Source organism: Falco biarmicus, chromosome 12 (genome assembly GCF_023638135.1).
Source record: "Falco biarmicus isolate bFalBia1 chromosome 12, bFalBia1.pri, whole genome shotgun sequence".
In the NCBI taxonomy this organism is placed as follows: Eukaryota; Metazoa; Chordata; class Aves; order Falconiformes; family Falconidae; genus Falco; species Falco biarmicus.
Window position 1 is genome coordinate 27768609 of NC_079299.1, and position 22331 is coordinate 27790939.

The 22331-nt window shown below is 38.2% G+C and overlaps 1 protein-coding gene across 7 annotated transcripts in view; it reads right to left on the reverse strand.

The window, feature by feature from the left end:
- PLCB4 (phospholipase C beta 4) overlaps positions 1–22331 on the reverse strand; it is a 208953-nt gene that overhangs the window by 63448 nt on the left and 123174 nt on the right. For all 7 annotated transcript variants that reach the window (XM_056357323.1, XM_056357317.1, XM_056357322.1 and 4 more), the window contains 6 exons: positions 15800–15879; positions 15205–15258; positions 9710–9791; positions 8511–8611; positions 7863–7920; positions 3179–3287 (listed from right to left, as the gene is read on the reverse strand). In XM_056357323.1, coding sequence (XP_056213298.1) covers positions 3179–3287; positions 7863–7920; positions 8511–8611; positions 9710–9791; positions 15205–15258; positions 15800–15879 — 484 coding nt within the window. The remainder of the gene's footprint in view (positions 1–3178; positions 3288–7862; positions 7921–8510; positions 8612–9709; positions 9792–15204; positions 15259–15799; positions 15880–22331) is intronic.

The window sequence follows — 22331 nt, forward strand, 5'->3', positions numbered from 1 at the left end:
TCTGGAACTTTGTAAGCCAGAAATTGTGGGTTTGCATGTACCAGTCTTCTACGGTACTTTTCTCCACTCTCTTATATTTAGTCCTGCCCTGACTGCCACATTGCTGTTAATCAGCTTGCAGCATGTGCAGTGACTGTTCTCCACTGACAAAAACAAGTGGAGGTATACCTGAAAACGATTGTATTTTTTCATTTGCAAAGCATTAGGAAAACCTAAGGTATCTTCAAGTTTACTGTTTGAAATGCAGGTTGATTCCTTTATAATGAACGGCAAGTAATTTTCTACAATGAACACAGGACATACAGTAATTCAGAGGATAGAATGCATAACACTTGTCTCATTTCTCTGCTATTATATGCTTCATAAAGTATAAAAAAATGATATATCAAGGAACAAATTCTAATGAAAAGAAAGTAAGAATAAGCAGTACTACAATATCAGTTTTAAGGTGGCCAAGAGAATGAAAAATTATCTGGGGTTGGAGAGAAGAGATTACTCACAAAGAGTCACTGCAGAAGATGGTTATCTGGCACTAATTTGGAGATTGCTCTTCCTAAAGTCATGTATTAACACTCTGCTATTGTTAAAGCACAGGTTGCAGCATTCTTATTTTCATTTTCTTTAAGACTGCATTTTCTCTTATACAAGTAACTCCAGTAATCTTGCTTTTTTTGTTCTGCTCCTAACTTTGAAAAAATCCTCTACTGGAGCTTAAATTTTCTGTGCTCAGTGTCAGCCAGAGGTGAAATGTTGTGGAATGTCTTATTCTTATCTTCTCAGCTGATACTGAGTTTTGGAAGAAGGGGGGAAAAGGGAGGCAAAATGGAAGTTTCAGCTTTAAGAATGCTTTTATTTTATTAATCACCGTGCATCTAATGCATCATGCAGTAGAAAAGTCACAGCTGGGCAGGTGTTCTAGACAAATAATGGCTGAGACTTAAGCAACTTAACAGAGCTCTGTGCTGAACAGACTGGTCTTCATATGTTTGACATGAACTGACCAGGTGGAAGAATTTGCTTTTGTAGTGTTCTTGAGCAGACTCTGGTTACTAAACCGCAGCATTAACTTGTGCAGCTTTATGTCTTCTGTTACTGAAGTAGCTTATGGCTACTGCCTTGTGCAGCCGCCTTGTTTCTTAATCTACATAATTTAGCAAAAAAGGGTGCCGAGTTTAATTATTTTACTCAGCAGCAAAGTTCTATGTAAGAAGAGGAAAGAGACTGCAGAGAATAGCCACTGGTGAGATAATTTCTTGCCATCTTTACATACTAAGGTTCAACACATTGTATGAAATCATTTTTCTGATTGCACTGTGAATACAACCAATGGACTAACACTGTAAGAGGACACTGCTGTTTTTCTGTTGTTACTCTCCATAACCCTATCCCTGCAGCAGCTTTACCAAATTTACTTAGAACCTGTTAGAAATATAAATCAAAAAATACCCTAAATAATTAGCCAAGATTCAATTATTGACTAAAATAATAAGCCAATGTAATTCCCTTGCTACAGCCTGGTGCCTGCAAAATCCTCTTCTTTGCAAATTACTGAACATTGTTTTCCAGTTCTATATTAATTTCCACCTTCATAAAACATGTTTTTACATTTTCCACCCCTAAGGAGGTGGCCGCTACATTAGTATGCCTTCCTTATTTTGGCAGATATGTGAAATACACTGGCATCAAGAAGAATCACAGATGAGTGCTTTTTTAAGAAAAAAAAAAAAAAAGGGAAGAGTTTACTAAAAATCAAGTAATTATTAATACCTGGAGAATTCTACTTCATGTAGAGAGGAAGAGAAGTAAGTTACACTGCTTGTGAGTGGAAAATCCTCATAACATGTACAAAATACTTCTAGATAAGAGAAATACCTCCTCCTCTCCCAGGTGATGCCTGGAAAGTCCATGTTTTCACACTAATAAAAAAGCAATCTATTAACCCAGCATACAATGCAGCATCTGGAGTAGCATATACAGTACAAGCTCTTCCCCTAGCGGTCTGGTCAAAACGACTGAAGTACTATAAGGAATGGTGAAAGCTATACATCCACCTACAGAAGGTTTCCTTAAGTTTGTAGTCTGAGGAACACACCCATAAACTCTTCCCAACCATTGGCCTAAAGAAAGTGAAAGGTGTTGCTGCGGAACGCATTGCTGGTGTCAACTCCTGTGATCATAAAGCAACATAAAGACACACAGGGAACCCAACAAGGCCGCAGCACCAAGTGAGAGCTGCCTCGGATTTACTGAAGCAATTTAAGATACTGCTTCCTCCTGTTGTCTGCCTCTGATGTTGCACATCCTTCAGGAGGAGCAGGGGAAGCACTAGCAGATGTGTAAAAGCTATTCTGCCTCTCAAGTGCTAGCTTGATACATTAGCCTAAATGTCTAGAAGAAGTGCATTCCTGTTAGGAGCTGAAGGCCTATGGGCTTTGCAAAGCGCAGTCTCCTCCTCTTCATGCTATGATGAAAGTGACTTCCAGCAAAAGGGCATGGAGGACAGGCGGGGATAGCAATATTTTTAATTTCTGTAGTTGATCCCAAGCTATTTCAACAGAACGGCTAAGAACTGGGAGCTAAGTTCAACTACTGACACCTCCAACACCCATAGCAGCTTAGGACACAAACTGCCCAAGAATGGCTTGGAGACACTGCCTGCAATCTTCTTGCTCAGAGAAAACATTTTTCAACGCACCACTATTCTAAGCTAGGCTGCTGCCCTCAAGCACTATACAGATGATATTGTAAGAAGGTGGATGTATACCCCCCATGGCACACCTGGTAATTTTTTTAATTTTTATTTTTACACAGTATCTCTTTGCAGCCTCTCTGAGACCTCACCCATAGCCACATGCATGTTACCTTGTGGCTAGGGGTCTCTGTGTTGTTCCCTATTTACTCAATCCTAGCCTCTCCTATTTTAGTATCAAGGTGGCCGTCTTTGTAGCCACACTGTAATCTGGATCAGGGAAACAATCCTTTTAAAGAAAAGCTGATTTTGAGGGGGAGGTATTTTTCATCAGATCCGTTTCCTGGTATAGTTTACTGGGTGGCAACACAAGTGCTTGCCCGCTGATCACAAGGACTATAAGCTCCCTTTTAAAAGTCTGGATGCTTTGGAACAAACTCCCCAAATATCTAAAAAAACAGTGAACACTGAATTCCCTCCCACATTTACCTTTACTCTTCAAGTCTTCATCTGGCTCATATGTCTCAATTATCTGCATGGCTCTTTTTGTGTCATAAAAGGGAAATAAAATTTCATTGAGGCGAGGATCTCGTTGATGCTAAGGTTAGAAAACAATGGAATTCAGCAAAACAATATAGTGCATGGCTATCATCCAAGAGCATTTCATTACTGCAGATGAGAAAGAAAGAAGTGGACATTTAAAAAAAAAAAAGCGCCCTAAAATTTACAGACTATTCAACAGTAACTTTAGCTTTAGACAGAAAACGAATCTTAACTTTCATAAGAAACCTAGGCAGTTTGACTATAAAAAGATCTCAAAAAACCACAGTCCAGTGCATTCATATAACTGGTCCTGCTCTTGCCTGTTCATGAAAGTAATGATTGCACGTCATATAAGTGCAAATGAAATGTTGAAAATAAATAGCTAAATTTCTCCTTTGCAATTTCTCTCTCTTCCTAATCTTTTTTGCAGGTCATGTAAACTGACAGACTTGACTGATGGCACTGTAATCACCTCTGCAAAAATGCATGTCTTCAGCAATATCTACAGATAAAGTAAAAATTAAAAGTAAAATAAAGCTATACTATAAATACAGAATTTGAAACCCAAGTTTAGAAATATGCATCTACTGATGATTATTGATGAATCATGGAAACATTGCATTATTAACTATTCAAAAAACAGTGCAGGTTCTTAGAAGAAATATGTACAACTTAAAAGAGCTTCACAGTATCATCTCTTCAATTCACAGTAATTTACAATATGAGGATTTCATAATATATCTAATATTTAGATACAATTTAGCAGTGATTTCTAATACACTACTAAAACTCGAAGTTTTTAAGTTTTCACTTAATAGTGTGCTATGTAACTTTTTTTTTTCCTCCATGCTGGATTAGAGCTGCACACTGTGTGCCTGATTCTCCATTAAAAGAAAATTAAAAACAGAATTGAACGGAGTAGTGGCATGTAAGCAGATGCAATAAAACAAAGAAATAAATGTGACTGAAAACACTTTTACCCCAGTAGGTGCAGTTTTCAAGCTTTAGTTTAAGCAGAATCCAGAAATGTAACAGGCCACCCCCATATTGGCGATCAATAATTTGGAGTGGACAGGATGGTGTTGATATGGCTTGGCACAGCACTATCAGCATTTGCTGTAATTCCTTATGTGTAAACTTTTCAACATTTTTTTCATGAAAAAACCCAATATCCAATCAAAAACAAGCACTTGGTCTCTTCTCTTACAATCAATACATTGGTATATGTGCTTAATTAATTCCAAGAAATTACAACCAATGCCAATTTAATCATGCATTTAAGGAGGGATCTTTCAAGTAATGCTACTGACAGTCTGCAGCATCTAAAATACAGCAGTTTCATTCACTACAGATCAGCTATCTGGATATCTAAGTAAAACTCAGATGAAATATGATATGAGAGCAGATGGATGCAGGACATAACTTGCTAAGCAGCGCACAACACAACACTGGCATGCAACACTACAGTCTACCATGACAAATGACAAGCTTTATACCATTAGTGACAATACACCACTTCAAAAAATTGTAAGAAATAGTAGGGAAGCTTTTAACTCAAGAAAAGTGCTCTTCCCCACTCTCTTTCTTCTACAGTTAGTCACAAGCAAACAGAAGAAAATAAATGGGATAAAGCAAAAAGTCTCCTCTTTAGAACAGTCCCAGACTTATCAGAAGGAGCTAAGAGTAAAACATTACTCTTAAAGTATTAATCTTGTAGCAGTGACTATCACTCATTTTTCCATTTGAACAAAAGCGTGTCTTCATTTTTACTTAGTTTAAAAAAATAAAGTAAAACTGACAACTGATGAAGTTTTACTTAAAAAATAAAAGGAAGATTGCTTACTAGTATCTCATGAGGCAACATTCTGCACTACTGAGCTTGTTGGCACAGGAAAGTTGTAACACCAAAGCTGATGAAACTAAAAAGCATGAAGTTTCGCCTATAAAGACAACAGGCCCTAGGACTAATTGTGTATGTCCACCAAAATTGCATTTGGTTGTTCTAGTTACTTATACAGGATGCCCTTATGCTGTAATAGACATTCTTAACCATACGAGGGTGACCCATCTAAAAGCATGGGGAGGACGAATGCCTGTATGGTTCTGCAAAGAGAGAAAGATCATTTAGCCTTCCCAGCCTGGCCTCTAGTCTCCTCTTTGAGTGGATACAGAGATGCACAGCAGTTCTTAATGTGCCAGGGCCAAATGCGCCTCTTGAAATTGTTCTGTGCAGTAGTAAGAAGGGTGTCCTTTCATGGAGATGAAAACCAAAGAACAAGGGAAGGAGGGAAAGCAAGGAAGTGGGTAAGAGGAGGGGAAGTGCGGGAGAGGGGGATGGAAAAGGATCTCCTCATACCTCCTTCCCAGAAGAAAGGATGAATCCTGGTCAGACTACTGTATTTCCATTTTGAGTTACTTGGCTTATTAATTTATTACAGCAAATGAATGGCAAGAGCAAGTCTTAACAGTAATGATTTTGGTTCCTTTTCTACATTTTTTTTTCAAATTGGATGTTAAAAAGAAGACGACCTAGACAAAATACTTGGTGCCTGAAAATAATTACATTTCTAAAAACTTCCCAGAAGCTTTAATACTGATGCACAGTTAAATCAGCTGTCAGCCAGCAGCATTTAAAAGTCAAATTGGAAAAACTCCAGGAAAGTGGCTCACCCTCCCCTCATACCCAGTAACATATCCTCATGCTCCCTTACAAACCCATAATACTTAGAGCTTCTGCAGCATGCTTAGGAAGTTGCTGAATTCAAAATAATTCAAGTTAAAGACTCTCATGAATATAACTGCTTTGCCAAGTAACTCCCCTCTCCTATATAATGATAATAATCCTTTGAAGTTTTCCAGCATTAACCACCACTGCTAATTGCAGTGTTGGCAAGCTGTCAAAGGGACAGCAATGATCACTTCAGGAGGGAAATTCTGGGTCATTTAGCGTCCTTCAAATCATTACCAAAACTTTAAACTATTTGGAGACCAAAAGACCTCCAGCAAAGAACCAAAGGCATTAGTTTCAGTCATCAGAATTAATGCCTACTCTATAAAACCACTTGACTAATTTTTCCCAGCACTGGCCACCAACTGAAGGGCCAACTACAAGATTTTGAATCACAAAATGTGTTGTCAGTAGCAATGTAGTCAACAAGATGCATCTTTCTCCAATACTGTCCCTAACACCGATTGTGTAAAAAGAACGGCTAAAACAATAGAGACCAATTTTCAAATAATGATAATAGTAATCTACTGAAAAATGAGGATTGGCACTAAGAAAAATATTCAGAAGCTAATATGGTTCAAGGTGGGGGACAGGGCTGGGTGCTTCAAACAATGAAGTGTATCTATCACTACAGGTGAATTAGGGGGCTGAGGTATTTTAAGGGGATAGTTTATAATTTAAATCCCATTATCCTTTCTCCTTCAATGCAGAAGCAAAAATTACATGCTTTAGCTATGACTCCAGTTCTGCAAGCATTTGGACATTGAACTTTGTAAATAGCTGTGAAAAAAGAACATTTCACGGTAGTAAGATTAAGCATGTACTCCAATTTGCTAATAGAGAGTGCTGTGTGGATACAAACTAAGGGCCCAAGTATGTAACCATTAGTCCTGAAGCTATTAATCTTCTCACTATCTTTTCTTTTTGATTACTCTTTCTACATGTAATTCAGGTTTGGTGAAAAGCAAGGCATACATTCCCTACTGAAAAAAGAAAATTGTATTCTAAATTTGATATATAGGGAACTTACTGCTTGAATCTTCATACAGCAGTATCAAATAAATATAACAATACGTAAAATGGATTTATAAGTAGTAAGATAATTTTAGATGGAGAGATTTTTGGTAACGCACCTGGTCCCTAAAAGATCATGCAGAGTGATAAAGCAGCTATCCATGTTATATTTCCATTTTTTTTCCAAGTTATTGTCAAATCTACATAGTGCATTTATTGTTGCAATTCCAAATGAGTCAGTCTTCTATACCTTACTGTGCTTTAGGAATAGAAAAAAACCCAACCCTGCACTGTTTATTGAACTACTTCACACAGTCATGATGTTTTTAAGAAACACTAAAGACTCTTGCCAACAACTGTATACAGCAATATTTCCTCTTATTCTACACACATAGGATTTTAAAAATCATATACAAACTCTTAAAATACCCTCTTAGCTCTTATATTTGTAATAGATTGAAATAATACTGTTGAAAAGAATCAAACTACTGTTTATAAAATCCGACTTCATTTTTTCTATTATTCAAACAGATTAGCAGGTGTTGTTTAGCTGTGGCCTACAGGTAAAGTAATTGCTTATAATAAAATACTGGGTGTATTTTAGTTGAAACTGCACTGAATGTAACAGTATAAAAATGTATAAAACACACATAACACACAACATAACACAACAGCAAGTAATCAACAGATGCAATCTGCAAAGCCAACATGTAGAAAGCACAACATACAAGGTTGGAGCTGATTTTTGCACCTGGATGTTACCATAATGGAAAGATCAGCAGATCAATAGCATAGCAAATAATGGCATGATTCATGCAATGGAAAGATTGGAAGAAGCAAGCCACTGCAGACAGACTTGTATGGTAGTTAATGTATGAAAAAGCTTACTTCATTTAGAAAGCTCACTAATTGGTCTACCGTTAAATAATCAGTTTTGTCTCCATTGCTGAAAAGAAATTTATTAGAGAATGTAAGTTTTCACATACGATGCTACAGTAGGTATGATTTACATGTTGACATTGTTGATACTTTTAAAACCACCTACTTTTCTACCTGAAGTAGCTCTATAATCTCAAAATGAACAGTCACAGAAAGCATACTAACTGTCTATGCTTAGCACAGTATATCTCCCATACTTCCTACAATTTAACAAACTTTACTTCATAAAACAACATGTAAGTCCTCCAGCTGAGAATAAATTGAGTGAAGAAACTTTTAAAATTTCAATTTTCTTATTTCATTAGTTCCCATACTATGTTAATCACCTAAAGGAGCAAGTTAAAATTACAGTAGTTAGTAAAGCCAATGCAAATAAAAAGTTCCAGGTGCTTCCTCTAACCCATGTAAAAGTTGCTTTAAAATACAGAATGAACTTTTACATTAACAATCTGATAGGAAAGGAAGGGGAAAAACATAGACTTGAATCTACTAGGAATCAAGGTTAGATAATCTTTACAATTTTCTGAAACTATTAGATATGGACTAAAAATAAAGCAAAATGAGTTTAAAGCAAGATTATATTACATTCGAACTTACATCTTCTTAAAGAGGTCCTCTATGTCAGTTCGGGGACATATCTTTTGGGTGAGCTCATAAAATTTCTCGTAAGTAAATGCTGCAGGCTCAATTTCATCATTCTGCAACAAAATGCAAAGGTACATTTATCCAGCAAAGGAGAGCTTACGTGCTTTCTTCCCAAGAGCATCAGAAAAAACAACCGAGAACTGTTTTAGCTCTTTACCTAGTATACGTTTATCTAGTTTCTTTTGTATTTTCTGAAAAAAAGTTCTTATTCATCTTTATCATAGATCTGTTCAACATGCTTATATTCTGACCCTAGAGTAACATTCATTCTACAGAACTGGAAAAGAGTCTTTATTTTAGTTCTGAAGCTTAAAAGAAACCACAAAAGTCCAAAATCCTGTACAAACTTCAGGATATTTATATTGAAGCCAAGGAACATGGAGAAAAAGTCCCAGGCTTGGTGCAATGGTTTTAAAAAGCAAAGCAGTTTTCATACAGGGGCATGTAGAACTTCCGTGAGGGAGGGAACACAGGGCTAACACATTCAGTATCAGGTCCTCCTCTGAACAAAATGGGAAGTGCAACACTGAAGAAAAATTTCATCTCAGGTGCCAGGTACTGCTCCAGCTGAGAATTTGTATCTTTCTACAGCCCCCTCTCCCTGGCTGGAGAAAGCAAGCTGCTGAGCCTGCAGGGCTACCCCTCATCAAGGGCCAAGCACCAAGGCCTGGAGCCTCCAAAATCGAGAAGGGAGACTGCACAGGGAATAAAGCTGAAAAAAGCAGCTGCGACTGTAACCAGCTGTCACCTCTCCGGGGCTGCTGGCAGTGGCTCCCACTGTGAATGGGGCAGTGGTTCTCCAATGGAAGGGAGCAAAGACCAGGAGGAGTCCAAAAACGGCAACTGAGAGGACAGCATGCAACAAAAAAAAGTGTTACGTGCATGTTCTGTGCTCATGTACTTCATATAAATGAACAAAAGGTAGCCTAATACAGAGAAGAAGGGAAGTCTCATTTAAGAGGTTTCAGGACCACTGTCATAGAGATTTAATTACATTTTGGTTTTAGTAAACAACCTTCAGTGATTAATAAGTTATTCATGAACAACAGGCATGTTTTTATGTGATGCAAATGACTTAGATCACAGCTACAAATGTGAATGATTCATCAATTCATTAGTATACATAGAAGTTGTTCAAAACCACTAAATACCTTTCCACTGGGAAGACCTAATTCCTTAAGTGCCTGAAAGATCACTTTTTCTGTTTTACCTGATGCAAAGGTTCTGGTAATGCTAAAACAAAAAAAGTGGAGAAAAAAAAAAAAGAAATGTTAGTCACTTTTTAAACAATCGTTTCTCTCTCTTGCTTTTACTGTCAACATTTTCCTCTGGCTTCAACTGATGAACGTAAGCAGCCTCCAAGTAACTGCAGTTGAAAAAGTGCTCTAAGCTTCACAGAGCAGCACTGCTCTGCCTGCAAGCTATGTATTAGGAAATACATCAAAATAATGAACTGCAAAAATAACAAAAAGAGGGGTTTTTTTCCCCAATATACTGGAACACACAGCCATGCAAAGCATTATTCTGTTGGCTCTTTTAAACTCTCTGCATAGATAAATGACTGTATTTAAAAAGCAGCAGATTCTACAAGTGAGGAGACTCGTGTCTCCAGCCATTCCTGGTGGTGGGGACGTCCCTTCCCTTCCAAGCATTAACCTGTCTCCTAGGTCACCCATAAGACAGGCATGAACCATTCCCAATGGCAGCTTCCTTCTTTCCTTTTCAAGCAGCCGCTGCTAGCAGGAGCCCCCCCAGATGCATGCCAAATCTCATTCCCTGCCCCATCACCAGCTGCAGTGTTCATTCTCCACCTTGAATGCTCTCTCATTCAAGCCATTATAAATATCCCTGTTCTAGATAGATAGACATGCTATGCACAACTTGTTTAGGTAGGTCTCAGTTGCAACCAAAATATTTCCACCAAACTGATTAACATCCCCTTTCTTCCACAAAACAGGGGTGATTTTCACCATGCATATGACTGACAAACTGGTTTTACTTGAAATTAAATAAATCCAATTATAGCTTATCTATTTGGTGTGATTAACATGAAAGCATTTGGTCTATTTCCATTTCCATTTGAGAGGAGTTTGGATGATTTCTAACTCTGGAGAAATGGATCCAAACTTAACAACTCTCCTCCTTTCTGCTTAAACTAAAATAACGTGTCCCACAACCCCTCTTGATTTGGGTGTCTCAATCTGGAGAGAAAAATTGCAGTCTGTATCCAGTACCTATTACTAATGCTAACAAAAGCTGGACATCTGGAAAGACTCTATAGTGGCCCAGTAAGAATATGTTGCTCTTTACCATCAAGTGAGACAACCATTTGCTGAGACTTTTTGTTAATCTCATGCATACTAAATAATTTCACATGGTCAAAGATGTGAAACAAACTGTTACTGTTATTTGTTGCCATAGCAATTCACAGCTGGTTTTCTCTCCAAAACACTCTAAACCATCTATGTAAATATTTTCATATTAGTAAAATCAAGATCAGGAAGTGAAATATCTAAATGATAAAATAAAATTTTAACAAATCTTGGCTTCACCTCCTCCCCCCCCCCTTTTTTTTTACTGGGTTCTTAAAACAGTTAGATTTCTATATCCCTATTTAGGCACTAAATAAATTATTTGATTTTCCAAAGCTGATAAGTACTGAGATGTTTTCACTAAAATACAGACTGAGTTTAACTTTAGGCACTTGTTTCTTAAAAAAATTTCAGACGTCTATTTTTCTACTAATTCTAGAACACAGAGTAATGTTAGCTCTACAATTTACAACCTGTAATGTTAGCTCTACTATTTACAACCTATCTCCAGCTCTGTAAAAAAATTCCACATCAATTCTAATGAACGGGTCCCCAGTAATAAGTGTCATATAAAATGTGTAATACTGGCATAAGTAATTAATCAGAAACTGTGAGCCAAGACTCTGTCACTGCAGGGAACTCATTTTTGATGCCAAACTATTTTTTATTTCACCAAAGATGACGGCAAACATAGCAGTAATTTGTAATGAGAGCAGCAGTCTAGAAAAGATAGCATGAATCAAAAAAGATTGTAAAAATACTGCATAACGCTTTCATTTTGCTAAGGACATTGTAAATAAAGTGACTTTTCCCTTTATCAGAAAAGACTTAATTCTAGCAGATTTACATTCACCTTGCATGCCTTGGAAGAAAATTGGCTGCTTCAGATGCAGGCAAGTTACTGGCTGACAAACACCTACAGGTGTTTACTCCTTATGCTCTACAGTGGTTTGGGGCTTTTTATGGTGACATGTGAATGTACTTCCTCATAAATATTTAAAATATTTCCCAAATCTGGGACTGAAGGGTATGAATCTATTGTACTTATTGAGGGATTAAATTACTTGGTTACTTCAGACCTTCACCACTTTCCAACCATTACTTCAAAAATCAAGCCAACACAAACTGTTCAAATCAATCTTTTATCATGACTCCACTAAATGTATCTGTTTCACTAGAACTGGAAGTACCACTGCCTAAACTGCACAAGAAATAACCTAAAACCATGATTTCCAACCATCATCTAAGTATCAAAAAAGATTTCTTCCAGACACTCTGCAGTAATCAATACAAAATATATTTAATAAAAATTGAAATTTCAAATTAAACTACTGTAAAACAGATTTAAGCCTCATTTTTCATAGTTCAGCTTTTTCTTTTTTTATATATTTTCATGGTTAGAAGCCAAATCAACTTAAATCCTTTGAAATTTAGTTATACAAGGGATAAGCACAGATTGAGCAAAGCTAATTTCTAAGCAGGCTCTAGCTGAACAGGTGCAATGCATATGTAGAAAATCCATTTTCTGCCAACAGAAAGCTGCAGAAATCAAGTAGGGGTTTTTTTGTGGGGTTTTTTTGGGGGGGTTGTTTGTTTGTTTGTTTTTAAACAAACACTGACGTTTTCATTCATCATTTACAGAAGTGTTAAAATCTGAAAATAAAAGATATCTCACCAAATGCCCTGTCCTTGTAAGGTCTGTAGATGTACTTCTAGACTCAGACCGCTAAAATTTATGAAAGCCCAAAGGTAAAACTGGTTGCTCTCCTACGGTTTTCACACTACTGCCAGAATTTCTTCTCTCCCAAACATAGTAGGTTAATAGTAATAGATATATGCCCTAGAGTACATTAAAATCCAAAAGTAGTTGAGAAGAATCTTCATGACTGTGCAACCCCCAACTGTACTAAGCAAGGAGTCAGGACTATTTATGCCATTTACCACCGACAGCATAAGGAGTTTCACCTTCTCAAGGCTCATCATTCTCTATGGCCATGTGCTAGCTGTAAAAACCTGTCTTAAATCTAAAAAGAAATGCAAGGAGCTCTGATTTCCCAGGTGAGATGTTTTTTTCCTCAGTGTTTTACTGCACTTTTATGTAAGAATGAAATACAGGTGATCCTGTGATACACATTCCTGCAACTTAACAGATCTGCTGGGTATTCTGAGAGAATTACCTTCCAATCTGCATCCCCAGAGCTACAGCTATTGCTACAGGAGTCCCTGAGCAGCAGGAGGAGGTGGAGGTTTGACAATGTAGGGCTGACTAGGTAACACTGTGTTTGAAAACCAGGTATATGAGAAAGGCTGACCACAGCAATCTGGAGGTCAGCTGACGGGGAAACAACAGCACGTGGTTTAAACCAGTGCTAAGAGTTCCTGGGAGGAGGCTTGGGCAAACAATGTGAAACGTGCTGTACCTTGCATAGCACAGCTGTTCTGCCCATATTGGCCAGTGCTTCCTGGCTTGCCTTCCTCACCCACATAGCCTTCTCCTTACGCATCTACCTTGTTTCCTCTTTTGTCTCTCCACAGTCCTTCTCTACGCTATGGGTTCATAGGAGGAGGAGGAAAGCAATGAAGTCCCCCACATCCCAGGCTGCCCAGTGCTGAGACACCTGAAGGCCATTTCCCACTTCATGGTAAGTAGCTGTTGCTAGGTCAGGCTAATCTCATGATCTTGCCATCCTCCTTCAGGGCTCTGATTCACCCTCTTTTCCAATGCAGATCTACAGAGCAGACTGATTTCCCCCCCCCCCCCCCCCCCTTCATTCACCTTCCTCCTCTACAACTTTCCTCCAGCCTGTCACTGACATCTCTCCTACCACGTGATACATCCTTTCAGCTTCCCGAATGACCCCCAAAAAGTTGCTACATTTCACCCACACCAACACAGCATTCCTTTGAGCATTCAGATGTAAAGAAGATTCAGCACAGCATGCAAGATTAGATCCCTTACAATTTAGTAAGCAAACCACTTTTGCAATAAATTTAGCTGCTAGAGACCAATTTATGTCAACCTGGAAATAGCGCAAATCTGAATTTGAAGATTTAATACACTGGAAGCAGTGGAATGGACTCTCTTCAGCAATATGCGGGCTTATCTGCATACGCAAATGAGTGTGCTGTAGCACAACGGACAGAATTTATGCCTCACTAAATGCGAGATAAAATACTTCAAGGCAGAAGCAGTTTCAGACAAGCTAGCACGCTATAAATTCATACTGAGGAATAAAGCTCTATGTTCAAGCACGGGCATAAAGCTCTAGAGTCTTGAAAATTAATTTGCCCCTGTAGTATTGTGCCCTCATCATTACCCTTGGGATTTGGGCACAGAAGGTGCCTTATGGCAGTTTAGTTCAAGTTTGAGAAATAAGCAGGGGCTTGGCCATGTGAAAGCTGAAAGATTAATACACTGAAACAGCCTTAACACTGTCGAGGTGTCACTCGAGTCATGAAACTAAGGAAACCTGGGAGGCAGCATGGCAGGCCCTTTGTCTTTTTGCAGATTCTATAGATGCAAAATCCTCCCTTTCACCATCGGAAAAAAAATATGTTCTCTGAGGCTTATCTTACAAAGTCCTTCTTCTTGCTACCTTCTATTTATGAAAAAACAGCATGCCCCAAAAGTGTGGTTTTCAAATACTGCATAAAAAGGAAAGAGGCTCAATGTATTACCAAAAATTAATTTCTAGAGCAGGAGCGGGGGAGATTTACTGCCTAGCCAGACAGGACTGAAAATCAGTTAACCTGTAATAGTTAACAGCTGTGCAGAAAAAACCACACCATTCTAGCTTTTCTGTTACTGACAATAACACACACAATGATTCATTTACTGTGTGGAAAAAGCCAAATATTATTCTGGGGATTCCTATAAAAGCAGAAGTATTTTTGGCAGAGCTATATCTGTCTCTTTTACAAAGAACTACATTTTAAAATGTACCTTTTTGTCCTCTACTTAGCTGGCCTGCAAGCTCTTATGGTTCTTTTGGTAAGTATTTTATGAAGTTTTACAACTGAAAAACCCATCCCAGAGTTTGAGGAGTTTTAAGCTGAGAAAACTGATGCTTTTAGCTCTAAGTGAGTTTGAAAACAATTACAAGCACTCCTATCTTCATTACAATGGACTAAGGAAAAACTTACTAGGCTGATTAAGAAGTCCTGCCTAGTTTACCAAGGAGGTAAGGAACTCAGCTATGTCTAGTTCTGTACTTATTTTTTTATGTATGTATTGGTAATAAAATTTATATTACATTTTATTATTAATCCACATAATTTTATTAATATTATACAACCAGTACCTGATAAAAATTGGAACTCCCAGTTGTGCTTACCTCCGAACTGGAATTTTCCCATTTGTGTTTGTTAGAAAGGCCAGCTTCATCCAGCTGAAATTAAGAATGAAATATTTTTAAAATACTATTTATTAAAATTGGGATCTAGACACTTCTATTTAGCTTAAGATTATTGCCATGTCTGTGAAATGAGTACAAATAATTGTTCTGTAATAAAAACATTTTTCTGGAACCTTTTAGACAGAGCACTTGAACTGTAAAAGCAAAAAGCAGCCCAAAAGAATCAGTGTATCAATTAACGCAAGTGTGCAGACAAGACAGACTCATGGGGTTTTGTCTGCATATGCAACAATGAAAGAACAAACCAGATGATAATTAAAACATACAATATCAATAAAGCAAATGAAGAGTTATAAATTCTCGTGTAATTTCTCCTGGGCAGGTGCCAGATACAAACCCGAGTCCTCTTCTGGTCAAAAGGAAAGAAAAACTCTAAACTAATTTAACACTATTTTCTTTATTACACTGTTTCATGATTGCAAATGTTGAACTATGAAAAACAATTTTTTTTTTAATTCCAAGAAGGAAAAAAGGACAGTAAAATAAAGGAAAAAAAGAGGAAAAAGTAACTTACTGTTTCTTGAGACATGTCATTGGACTGACATTGTTAGCTCTAAAGTTATGTATGATAGATCCAAGCCCTTCTACCCATCGCTGAAAAACATGAAAATACAGAAACACCAAATTAGGAAAAACTAAGGAGGGAAAAATAGAGAAGTTTGTCTTGGGGGAAGGCTCTTCTTCCTTGCAGCTGTGGATAACATTAATAACCTGAGTTGAGGAAAAAACCTGCTGACTTCACAGCCTGTAAGACCACAGAAAAGTCCAGCCACATTTTTCCCATTACTATTTCATCCTCCACTAAACAAAGTGATTGTTTTCCATTCTTCCAAGTACTACCTGTAGCATCAGCGGTGATATTAAAAGTTTATTGCCAGCAAAGGCAAGTGGTCCATTGGTTGATTTAGTAAGCCTTCTATTTATAGTCTGTATAAACATATGCCTCCCTTTCAGCTGCAGCTGGCAATATTAGCTATTACTAAGCAACATTATACAATGTGATGACATCTTTAACTGGTCCATTTTTTTAAAAGGAATGAAACAAAATAATAAGGTTGAGCAAACCACAGGGAGGCACAACTGTTCTGTGACACCAACCTCATCTAACATCCCGTTACATATTCAAGTCCTTCTTGCTTTCGTCCTTAAAAAGCAAAACATCCCAGTAATCATTGGGAAGATTTTCAGCCAAAAGCACCATTACAGAACTGAAGTAATTCCTTTTTATGGATCTATTTTTCTATTATAGTTTGCACCTAGACTTTGCAGTAACATATAGAAGAAGCTTAAGGATTAGGCCCTAACATGAACACTCACTGATTTCAGCAAGAATCCTGGCAGGATAAAGCTATAGGAAGAGAAAAAAAATGACAGCACTACAAGCCAAGTTCAATCTCAAATACGCCATTGTAATGCTAGGATTACTTAACAGATACACTGGTGGAACTGAGACAGCATTTGGTCCGCTGCTTAACATTAACCTTATGAATAAAGAAGCTTCTTGCTTCTGGCCAGATTTGTGTGTGTAGCTTGAACTGACTTGCGCAGGATCCAGAATTTGACACTTATAAATAGATGCAGATGAGTATATTTTTCTTTTCATGAATGAGTGTTGTACATCTGCAAAACAGATTTAAAAAAATCATCGTTTATATAGGAGGAATATTAACATCTTTGGAAAATGGCATGTTGTAAACTTCAGGTAGAAAATCCCTTTGGGCTAAAGCAAGGTCTAAGGTGTCAATTCAGCAGACAAACACACTTCAGCAGACCCTTGTACTCATGACTCATTACAAGCATGTCACAAACTTTTTAAAACAAGAAATTGTTAATCAGGCAGTCTTAAAAATGGACCTCAAATGTATTTTGCTTTAGGAAAAGTAACCATTTATTAAGACATTTATTAATAATCAAATCATAGAATGGTTTGGGTTGGAAGGGACCTTAAAGATCACCTAGTTAGAGTCCCCCTGCCACAGGCAGCGACAGCTTCTCTGGGCAACCTGTGCCAGTGCCTCGCCACCCTCACAGTAAAGAATTTCTTCCTAATATCTAATCTAAATCTACACTTGTTCAGCTTAAAGCCGTCACCACTTGTCCTATCGCTACATGCCCCTTGTCAAAAGTCCCTCTCCAGCTTTCCTGAGGGTCCCTTCAGGTACTGGAAGCTGCTGTAAGGTCTCCCCGGACCCTTCTCCAGGCTGAAACACCCCAACTCTCTCAACCTGTCTTCATAGGGGAGAAGCTCCAGCTCTGATCATCTTTGTGGCCATCCTCTGGACTCCTGATATTTAACTATTTTTAAAAAAATATAAATCTGTAATTCTTCTATATATTTATTTTTAATTATTTTGTGCTTGAGAATAAACCAGTAACAGTCTGCCCTCCTACTTCTGTTTTTCCAGCTGCATGAATAAGATGACTCAGTCACAGTATGGATGTACTGCCTAGGAACTTTAAGAAAGCAAGGTTCATGGGGAGAGATAATGTTATTTATTAGAACCGATACACCTGGAAGCCACTGACAGACTCAGGGAACACTTACCTTTTCCTACAAATGTTCCCTCACTCAAGATGACATTGCAATACTGCTTATGATAATCTCAGGATAAATGCCTTACATGTATTTCAACCTCCTAGAACTGTCAAAATTCAGCTCTCATCAACTACCTACTTTTTTTGTGTGGCTTGTTTCGGTTTGTTGGTTGGGTGTTTTTTAAAACAGTAAAATGTAACATTACTGCTGTATTTACACTGTCATAGCTATTAAAAAATTTATCCTCGTATGACCTGGATTAGCCTGTGGTCCCTTAACAGCTCCTCAGCCTTTCACCTTTCAACGCTGACCCACACAGCATAATGGCATATGCACTGCAAACAAAAGAACTTGCAAAACTAAATTATGAAAAATGCATGCTGTGATTAAACTTCAGTCCTTCAAAACTCCCATTTTTTTTCCACTAAGAAATGGCATTGGTGCAGTACTGGCAACATCACCATTTCAACAGGAAAAAAAACCAGAGATACATTCTGATTTGAAAGCAATGGATTACATCTACACCAGATATAACAAAATCTAACATTTAGAAGGTTACCCAGCACTTGGTTCTGAAGTTACTTCTGTACATCAAGAACAGCTGCCAAAAAGGAATACTACTAGGAGAAAAACAAATATAGAGAGATTCAATAGACTAACCACCTATCGAATAATTTCTTTGCAGGAGTTATCCTGATGACTCCCACTTTAGAGGATTCTCTAATCTTTTTTCAATGATAATGCCCTTTCCTGATAGAGATGTCAAACCAGGAACTGCATTCTCTTACATGAACAGAGCACAGAACCACTGCCAAACACTGATAAGCCACAAAAGCATCACATCTCTGCTGGCATCAAGCAAGGGAGCAACCTAAGAGTCTCTGTCCACCTATGTCCACCATCTTTACTTTGGCATGATGTCCCCTGTTCCACACCACACAGCTGCACTACAGTGCAGCATCTGGCCGCCTGTACTTCAGTTTGGGGCTAAAGTAGTTTCTGAAGCTTTTCATCAGATATTCCCCATGATTACCAGCTGGCCCAAACTAACTACAAATAAGAGGGTTGAGGGAAAAAAAATATGGTTTTGGACTGTGAACACACTATATAGAAGCAAAATGTCATAAAATGAAAAAAATTCCTTACCCACAGTTAAATATACAGGACCAATGCAATACATTCAATCTCTTTGTCCTTCTGAGCCAGAATAATCTCCAAATTATTTTTTTATGACAACTATCTTCATAATCACTGTCAAGGCACTGTGATCCAGTGCATTGATACTCACAAAATATCCAGAGCATGAACACTCTGACAAGTGTCAAGCTGGCAATATATGCTTTCCTGACAACAAACCATTCCCAGATTTCATGTACACTTGTCTGATGACCTTGTGGAAGGGATGTAAGAACAGCTCAGAATTTTCTCAGCTACATGCTATGAAGAATACAGCAGCAGCCTTGCTTGTATGCTATGACAGTACTTATTTTACAGACGAAGCTGAAAGGCCTGGAAACCAATGTAAGTAAACAGGGATAAAGATCCTCAATTCTCTCCTTTTGTGCTCAGCATATCCAAATCACTGCCTCTCCAAAGAATAAATATCCTGTAACAAAATGACATTCTGAAATGACGTAGATAGGAAACACTTCATTTGGGTCTTACGGAAACTAGAGCTACAAAATATTTTTGATAGAAATACAGGATAGATTTGATTCTTAATGATGCTAGTGCTAAATAGTTTCTGATTTTCAAAATAGGGTTCAGTGCCTTTAAATCTGTCAATATAACTCCTGAATGGCTCTCCATATACCAAGAATTATTCCAGATTCATATAAAAAAGGTATCTGGGCCCTGCTATCTTATCATAGAGAAACAATAATAAAGAGTAGTACACCTTAAACACAGACCATTAGACTGACACAAGAGGCCAAAATCTAAGTACACTGCAGGCTGGAATAAGCTGATTGTGTTGTTTTTCCTCTAACAAGACCCAACATTGTCAAATATCTCTATAAGGAGAAGGTACAAGAAAAACTGATGGAAGAAGTACTCTTAGCTTTTGCTGTAGTACTGAAATGCTTCTGAGGCATTCAGAGACCTTGTTTTAGCTAGGGTTCATCAATGAAACACATGCAGCAGTGGCAGGACACACCGGTAAGTTTGGTCTCTCAGCTCTCTTTTAGCCATCAATGTTTCATTTATGAGGGTTAAAAAGGGTACAGATCATGAAAGGCTAAAAATCACTGTAACCTACAGCTCATGAAATTCTGGACAAGTTCATCCATGGCTTATTTACAGATAAGGTCACTATCATCCAGACCTCTTGAGATTTTACCTTCGCTATTTCAGTGCAGTCTCTCCACAGTTGCACACTACTTAATCCAAGCACTGGGCAGCTGTCAGAGTCAAGGGCTTGGTAGCTTGAAGGTTCAGGACATATGCGGAGAACAGAACTACATTTCTCAGCTCTTACCAAGACAAACATGCCCTGGCAGGGTTCCCTGGTACTCTGCCCTGACCCAGCGGTGCTGTGACCAGCAGATGTCCCCCTTAACGCACATGTCGCAGAAGCCATTTCTGTTGTATGAAAATTACCTCTAACGAAAGACAGCAAGAGCAAGGAGACCAGACTAGTGACAGCATAAAACCTATCCCCTACTGACCAACTGCAGCACAAGTTTACAGGATATTGCTGTGAAAATTCTGTTACAAAGATAAAAGGGAATCCCAACGTTCAAGTATTTTATCAGGAAAGCTGAGGCTCACATAAACACTCTGTAGTGGGAGTTGCCTGATGTGTGCAGACAGCTATCACTCTTCAGCAAAGCTTTCCATGCCAGAATGACTCTTCCACCATTACAGGGTTCTACTTGGAAAGTGGCTGGAAAACTCACTTTGGCTGCTTTTGTATACAAACCGAGACAAACATAGTGGAGCTTTACACAGTGAAATTGACCTCCTGGCTATGGAGAACTGAAGGGATTAAGTTTTCAATTTACTGATAATTCCACAGTGGCATAGTGAAAAAAACCATGAAAAAGCAGAAAAGCAAGCACACTGAAATCACATACACTTAACTGCAAGCTGGGTAGGATATGAAGATTTCTGTAGAGAACATGGTATTACATACTTGGCATAGGGCTACCTGAACATGAAAGCAGTGGTCATATATTTAAGACAAGTCATAGTTTAGAAATGTTTATCACGTAGACTATGAGACATAAGCCATATATTAACATAACAGGACAGAGAACAGCAGCAGACTTCTAGAGTTCTAGCATGTTCTGCAGGTTTCTTAAAAAGTTTTGCTTTGGATGACCAAAACAAACCAAACCTATGGGAAAACAGAACTTTTCTGTAATGTGACTATGGGATATTCCTGCAGGAATCTTCTGCTACCTCCTAGTTGCCCTCCTAGCAATGTGATTTGTGCAAATATTTAATATCTTGTTTCATGGTAAAAAAATTAGGGTCATCTGAAACAGAACTTTTTTGTAAGTCAAAAAGAGCCATATTGTAGAAACAGCAACAAATTGCTCCATCAGTGGTGTATTTTAACCAAATTGAAATTTTGAAATGAAAAACACTATTGCAACTGAAAAACTGAGTTTAATAATGTCAAAATGAAATGCTTTCTACTGCAGTCTTCTTCAACACCATAACATTACTAGCTGTGTGATACAGCTTGCATTTCACCTTCATGCTGTTTGTCAGCATATGAGTAATACAACGTTTTGGCACATGCGATTCATTCTGGTGCCTCACAGGTTATCCATCAAGATGTGATTCATTGTCTCAGTAACACAGCTGTAGAAAATACCTTATTTCAAATCCAGCTATGGCAGTGTAAAAGGTCACCCCACTCTCCTCCTCATCCTGTCTCCCATCTCCCCTGTGGCTGCTCCCATCCCTACCTACTGCCAGAGGAATGGTGTGCATCAGCACTTCCTGGACCCAGGTTATCCTAAACACTGCTGTGAGCCTTGCCACTAAACAGCCAACATGAGCTTAATGCTATAGCCCTTCCTTGAAGTGAGTTAGGAGTGTTCACATGAAGTCCTCTGCCAGCAGGGCAGTTGGAACAGTACTTTCTGGCAGAAAGGCAAAAACTATCAGGTGGAGAGATGGTCCTTCCCAAGAGCACAGCTGGATTTGGGAAAGAACAACTGTCAGGACAAATTTAACCCTGATAGGCAGTAATATTAAAGAATGTAAAAAGAGCTGACTTGATTTACATTCATCTTTTAAGTTAAATTCCTTAATGCATTGCCAAAGTGGATGAGCAAAGCAGACAAGTCCAGATTTTGGGCTGCTGAACTACAACAGCTTTATTGGACTTATACCAGCTTTGGGTAGGCAGCCTACATACCACGAGCTAAGGCCTTACATCAGTGCTACACCACTTCTGCACTAAGAAAATTCACTCCCAAATACTCACTGGCTTTTCAAATATCCTAGATTGAAGAAAGCAGATTATCAGATTACTAGGTTACAGAATGTCCATCTG